Source organism: Wyeomyia smithii, chromosome 3 (assembly GCF_029784165.1).
Source record: "Wyeomyia smithii strain HCP4-BCI-WySm-NY-G18 chromosome 3, ASM2978416v1, whole genome shotgun sequence".
Lineage (NCBI taxonomy): Eukaryota > Metazoa > Arthropoda > Insecta > Diptera > Culicidae > Wyeomyia > Wyeomyia smithii.
Window position 1 is genome coordinate 54,484,104 of NC_073696.1, and position 7,069 is coordinate 54,491,172.

A 7,069-nucleotide genomic window follows, 5' to 3' on the forward strand; every position below is an offset into this window, starting at 1 on the left:
GAATACTTTAATCTTTGAAATGTTCACCTAAAATTTTCAAAAACAAGCTTGAATTAGCAGAAATATATGAGATGAATTTCTACAATTACAAAATTTCGACTGTATGTATTTTCATCTGTTTTCACTGCGTTGAATATAATCAAAAGTTGCCAAATCACTTCCTGTTAATACGAAAAAATAATACTGAAAATGTTGAATTATTCCGACATAATTGACAAAAATCTACAGCACTGCAGGTTACCAATTTTGCACGTAAGCAACGACAGCGGATATCTAGGTAACCTACTACGACGCGCTGCACCTCATTCATGATAATGTGATTCATTCATGATCAACAGTATGATGAATATGGGGGCGTCGTGAGATGGATAATTGAGCATTGATTCAAGTTTTGAGATGGATATGAAAGCGTTGTGAAAAATGGTTTGTTTTACAAAATTCAGGATAAATCTAGCTAAGTTAACTAAATGTACAATGCTGAATGATTTCATAAGAGCACATAAGCGTATTTTGTTTATTTGTTCAATGATTTCGTGAAAATTTGGTGTTCAATCCGTGCATTCTACGTGAATATCGGCTTAATGAGATAAATAATGGAGCAGTTCCCCTATTCACTGTGGGTTGGTTACCCAATCTCAAAATAAGCAGGAATTGACTCTCAATTTTGCTGTGATAGGTTCCGAAATTGCAAGAGACTAAAAACACAACAAAAATCCAATGTCGCTGGAAATTTTTGTTGAAAAAGAACTAAAATGTTGATCTTTCAATAGTTATTGCAAAAATATTAATAACTCTCTCTCCAGACCAGCGAAGAAATCCAAATATTTGCAAACACTTTTATAGTCCAGAAAAAAAAAACAATAGAAAGATAATCACAAATTATGCATTGAATGATTGTTAAAAAATAACTCATAGCCAAACAAAGTTGGAGGTCAAATACGAAATTAAATTCTGTAGAAGCTAGGAGGATAAAAACTTCATAAAAGGTTAGAAAAAAGTAAAAAAAAAACAAATAAACCAAATTTAATTCGATATGTATGAAAATGCATCGAGATGTTAGTTTGCATCTTAAACCAAATTAAAAAAAAAAGTAAAAAATATATCGATTTCAGCTCAACAAGTTCTCACGAAAACAGGAAAATCCAAAAAAAATGAGGATCAGGAAGCTACCATCAAAAAATTATTCCAAATTAACCACAAAACACTTTGAAAAGTCTTTTAAGAGTAGAAAGAAAGCATACAGAAGTTTACGCTGGAAAACATCCCTAAAAATCCAAAAGAAGTCGAAAATAAAACAATCTTGAGAATATCTTTGGGTGACTAAAGACACGTTAAGGGGAAAGTACGAAAAAATGAAATTGAAAGCAATTTTACATTTTCCTTAAACCGGTTCAAACCGTTCTAAACGAAAAAAAAAGTTCCAGGTTTGTTCCCAAAAATGGAAATTACTTTTAAAAGACAGTTGAGACCAAAAACTGATCTTACATTTGGTTCAAATGAATAAAGTAAGAAGAAAATGTATGTAATTTAACGAGGATGCGAAAAATGAACAAGGACAGAGAGTGTGACTTAAAATTAGAAAAAAAGTCTCATCCAGATGGGACTCGAACCCGCAATCTCCGGTGACTTCGGCACGGTGTTTTGGAGAGTTGCCGGGTCTGCTGACTGTACATGTGGTATCTTCCGGAGGTCAATGTTAGTCTGGTATTTTTTCGATGAAAATGTTAATGATGACTCGAAGAGGAAGGTGGTACAAAACTTGAAAAAGGTGAGCAGTGGAGACGGCATTTCAAGAGTGAAAACAATTTCATCTGTAAAGAACTTAGTAGAACTCACAGAGAAGTCGCTAAATTTTTTTCGATAGACTTCGGTTTGATATCAAGTTTTTTTTATTAAGGAAGATCTTGATGCCAAATCGAAATGTTGTAGCTTAACAGTTATCAATGACCCTGCAGAACGGGCCCTTTGAGTAGCAGGAGATTCAGTTGAAATTCTAATACTATCTGATATGGCAAATGAACATTTTAGTATTGGAAAACATCAAAATGCAACTTTTTATTCCACAGTAAATCACGAATACCTCAAAATCAAGTTATTTTAGAGTTATGCAGTTTTTTGTAAAGTTTTTCCCCATACAATTTCCTATCTTTTAATGATATTCAGTTGAGGATAGTATTAGGCTTGATACCTACTTTTATTGATTGAATGTAAAAATGTACTTGAAAAATCTCTTTTACAAAGGATAGAATTTTTTTTAGGAAAATAAATTGACGATAAACAACCCGAAAAAAATATTTCTCTTATACTTTGGGCCCTAAGAAACCCGCAAAAAATATGAAAGGATAAGGTTTCATGGAAAATTGAATAACTGAACATGTTTGTTGGGTTTAACATAAGAAAAACCGATTTTCTCAGAAAAAGTCATCGGGGCCAGTTGAAAATATCATTTTCTAAAGCTGCCGCCGAACAAAAGTTTATTCGTAACACCATTTTCTTTCATCTGGAGGGTAAGCCCCCGGGATTCCAGACTTGATGCAATTTTGGGGCGCCCTACTGGATATACTCCTGCAAAGGGCTGAAAAATTTCAGCGCATTTTCATGAAAGTGAAAAATAGCCAACATGAAACGTCAGTGCTTATTTCTACCATCACAAGGAAATATTTCACTTACAGTCAAGCTAAGCTAAGCTAAGCAAGCTATCACAAGGAAATATTTCGCTTTCATGCAATGTTCATTCTCTCTTCCTCCGCTTTCTCATCATTCGTGAAATAATGAAAGTCAACTCATCCGTCAGGCGTAGTAAAAACGTGTTCGTTTGATATTCGCTGTTTCGAAATTTCTGGAAATTTATTTCTCTGAGTTTCATTGTGCGAACTATAATGTTGTGAACTCGGTTTGTGTGCTGTATATTTGCAGTACGCGATTAGTGATGGATAAGAAAAATACTGTCACGAAAGAAATTTTAGCGCTTCATTAGGATAACGACACCAAGCGTCACGTTGATAACGTCGTTTTCGCTTTATCGAAGGAGCGCTAAGTATCATTTGGTTGGATTTTCAGGAGGTTTTATTTCGCTGTGGTTGTTTTATGAGATATTATTTTAAATTAGCCTAAAAAACTTGAAAGTACCTCTGCCAACAAGAAAAATAAGAAAAATCTTAATTTACCTGAAATTCTTGAAAAGTTCTCAACATGTGTTCGACATGTCTGAAGAACTCAAAAAACGAAGAGACCACAAAAGATATGAATCCAACTGACTGAAAACATCTCTGAAACCAGAATAGCTATAGGATTATTATTATAGGTCATTACTTTTTTGGCAGATTTCCATTTTTCTGGAAAAACAATATTTTGTCCACGTGGATATTATTATTACTCCCTTTCTCCCTTCCATGAACATGTGGACATTCCCGTCACCCCCTCCCCCTGAGTTGTCCACATGGAATGTGCACGGTACCTTAATTGGGATGGCTCTAATACTTTTTCTTTTATTGCAACAAATGCGTCTAATCATGTACATTATTTTCTTATTGTACTTTAACTTTTATTTTATTTGTCGTTGTGAGGCAACAAATTATTGTTTGACCCTATCCCCGCGAAGAGCAATCAGTTTTTAAATTGAAAAATGACATTCAAACTTTTCTTACTCAGCAGCCGCATGCATGATTGGCACAAACTACACTAAGGTCGCTTTTTACGCGGTTTTTTTGCGCGAGTTTTTTTACGCGGCTTTTTTACACGGATTGCGGAATTTACGCGTTTTTTTACGCGGATTCCGGAATTTACGCGGTTTTTTACGCGGATTCGGGAATTTACGCGGTTTTTTTACGCGGCACGTATCCCCCGCGTAAAAAGCGACTTTAGTGTATATTGCATGTTGAAGATCAAGCTCTTCTCTAACTGTGTAGAATATTTTCATCGTTCAGCATAGTTGTTAAACTGTTATCAAAGTTTACATGTCAGGTGATGCCATATGGCATCACTCGCGGGGAATGGGTTGATTCATTAATTTTATGTCAGTGCAACGTTACTTCAAAAAGACAGAGATATTTTTTGTTATCTTATTCCCTTTGGATGGTTAATCTTTCTCGGTGAATTTCACCGAGATCCACCCGGTCAAAAAAATCAAACAAACTTCCAAGCAATTTCCGTGAATAGTGCAAGTGATTGTATGGCTTGGTACGACTGACTAATGTAATCCTGATGCCCAACATGAACAGTGGCAACAAAATCAAATTAGTTCTATGCGAAACGATTCGCAAATCGCGCTCGCAATAGTCGCTACATGCGGTGCGCGTAAATTCGATTAATCAAAGAAGCATAACAATTAAGCTCTGGCTTGCTGGGTAGATTAAACTCACCAATTGTCGACAGCGCCGGTGTGCTTCTGCTTGGCTACGAAACTTCTGTCCGCTGGCTTGGCTCCAGGTGGCTGCCAATATGTTGGCCCGTATGCGGTGAGCTCTGCTTTTCGTCCTGCGCGATCGTCTCGCGATCGCATCGTACCGTAAGTACGTACGTACGGTATGGTTTCGGTGTGTGTTTTGGTTTGGTTTGTTGGTGGCACGAGCGCATGGGGCGGCTTGCTAGCTACTGCATCGGGTATACCCTCGGTTTCATTAGCAGCCGTGAAGGCGAAAGTTTCTTCATGGTGGTTGAAGCTTTTCTTCTCCTCTCGGAGGGATGCCTCCGTTTTAACCCTCGGCTTGCCGGACCGGGTGGGGATCGAAGCGTTTTCCCGGTCAACTATAAATACCCGCTGTAGTGGGTTTTTCAGATCAGTACCTACTTTGGTCTCGCTTATTCTATACACTTGAAGCGCACAATGCGAATGGTACGTTATTGGGATTTGTTTAAGGAAAAAAAAGTTACTAAAAATCAGCTGATCAGCAAGGCACCAAGTCATTTGGAAGTGAATTGAAAATCAGTTCAGTGGAAGAGCTAACGTGGAAAAGTGGAGCGATATAAAGCATAAAAATATCGCAGATGGAATAATTAAAACTAAATTAGTTCGAGGGATTTTCGAAAGCTAGCTGAACGCTGCCTAATAAATTGTGGATTATGAAAAATGAAAGCACATTCAATGGACTGTAACGAAGTTGTGCAAGCCTCCGATCGTTTCGTGAATGGACTTTGTTTCGGGGCTGTAGTTAGTGAAAACGAGTGAATTAATGTATTGTTTTCTCTGCAATTTTTCAGATTATTGTTCCTTGTTGTCTTGCCCTATTTGTGGCATTAGTCACATGCGAGGGTACTGCTGCAGAGGACAAAAAAGCAGAGGAAACTGAAGTTGAAGCCAAGGAGTCACAAAATGTGGAGAAACGTGGTCTGCATGGATCCTTTGGTGACTGGCACGATTATGGTGATCACCATCACGAACACATCAAGACGGTAACCATCGAAAAGAAGGTTCCGGTTCCATACACTGTCGAGAAGCACGTTCCTTACACCGTGGAAAAGAAGGTTCCTTATGAAGTGAAGGTTCCATATCCCCAACCCTATGTCGTGGAGAAGAAAGTCCCAGTTACTGTGAAGGAATACGTCAAATACCCAGTACATGTGCCTGCTCCATACACCGTTGAGAAGAAGGTGCCTTATGAAGTTAAGGTTCCAGTCGACAAACCATACGAAGTGAAGGTTCATGTTCCTCAACCTTACACCGTCGAAAAGAAGGTCCCTTATGAAGTCAAGGTTCCGGTTCCAGTGCCGTACACCGTCGAAAAGAAGGTCCCATATGAAGTGAAGTATGAGGTCCCAGTGCCCAAGCCATACACCGTCATCAAGAAGGTTCCTTATGAAGTGAAGGTCCCAGTTGACAAACCTTACAAGGTCGAGGTTGAGAAACCTTACCCAGTTGAGGTGCCAAAACCATACCCAGTCGTCGTTGAAAAGAAGGTCCCATACGAGGTGAAGGTTCCGGTTGACAAACCATACAAGGTTGAAGTGCCCAAGCCATACAAGGTCGAAATCAAGGTCCCAGTCCCAGCTCCATACACCGTCGAGAAGAAAGTACCATACACCGTCGAGAAGGCTGTCCCATATGAGGTCAAGGTCCCGATCGATAGACCGTACCCAGTGTACAAGGAAATCAAGTTTCCAGTCCACAAGGAAGTACCATACCCAGTTAAGGTCCCAGTCCATGTACCAGTCCATGTACACAAAGAAGAACATCATGATCATTCCTATGAGCACCACGATTTCCACTAAACTATTATGACCACTCCCCAGCTAATCTAGCTTCTACCTGATTTTCTCCCATCTGAACTGAACTGATTTTCAGAATGTTTAACGTTCCTCCTTTTTGTTCCGCAGTTTACGCGCAAGCCCATACGAATCATTTCATTAATTTGTGATCTTAAAGTAGTTGTTAAAGCGAGACATATTTTGTAGAGAGTGTTGACTTCTTAGAGCACCATCCACCAGATCGGTGGTTGGTATTTCGAGAAGTAAATCCGTTGTTAATTATTGTTTGTTTTTAAATACCATTACGAAAACAAGATTCGAGAGCCTCGAAACCATTCTCTAGAAAACGGTTATTGACCCAGCTACGACATTTGGAACTTTGAAAGCTGTACCAAAAACTTAATGTTACCTATGAATGAAACTACCAATACTCCCGGATATTTATGATGTAAAATTGATCAAATTTCTTGACATTTCGACTCTTCCTGATGGAAACCAGATGTGATATAACTTTACTGTTTTCGAACTGATGTAAAAACCGAAGTAAATAAAAGCAACCGTAAAGATGTTTAGCTTTTGATCATTTTTACGGCATAACAAACTATAACAATGTAGCTATTTTGGTGTTTTCATTTTGCTTCGAAAGAAAAACCCAGTATTTCAGGAATCACTCCAGCGACCGGAACACGATCTCGCACCCACCGATAGCTGCAGCAATATTTTACATCCAAACAGCTTTCTTTCCATCCGACCGATTGCCGGTTGCAGTTTGCGATCATACATATGTAGACTAGCCGTCAAGTCGCGTGCAAACATTGCGCAAAAAAAGGTACGCAACATACGCGGCTTACAATCTTGTCTGGCGATTGTCTGTACGATAGACTAA

At 38.5% G+C, this 7,069-nt stretch overlaps 1 protein-coding gene across 1 annotated transcript; it reads left to right on the forward strand.

The window, feature by feature from the left end:
• Positions 1-4,786: 4,786 nt before the first annotated feature.
• LOC129731974 (mantle protein) lies at positions 4,787-6,797 on the forward strand. The gene is made up of 2 exons (XM_055692406.1): positions 4,787-4,834; positions 5,200-6,797. The coding sequence occupies exons 1-2, from the start codon at positions 4,826-4,828 to the stop codon at positions 6,205-6,207; spliced, it is 1,017 nt and encodes a 338-aa protein (XP_055548381.1). The 5' UTR covers positions 4,787-4,825; the 3' UTR covers positions 6,208-6,797.
• Positions 6,798-7,069: the final 272 nt, after the last annotated feature.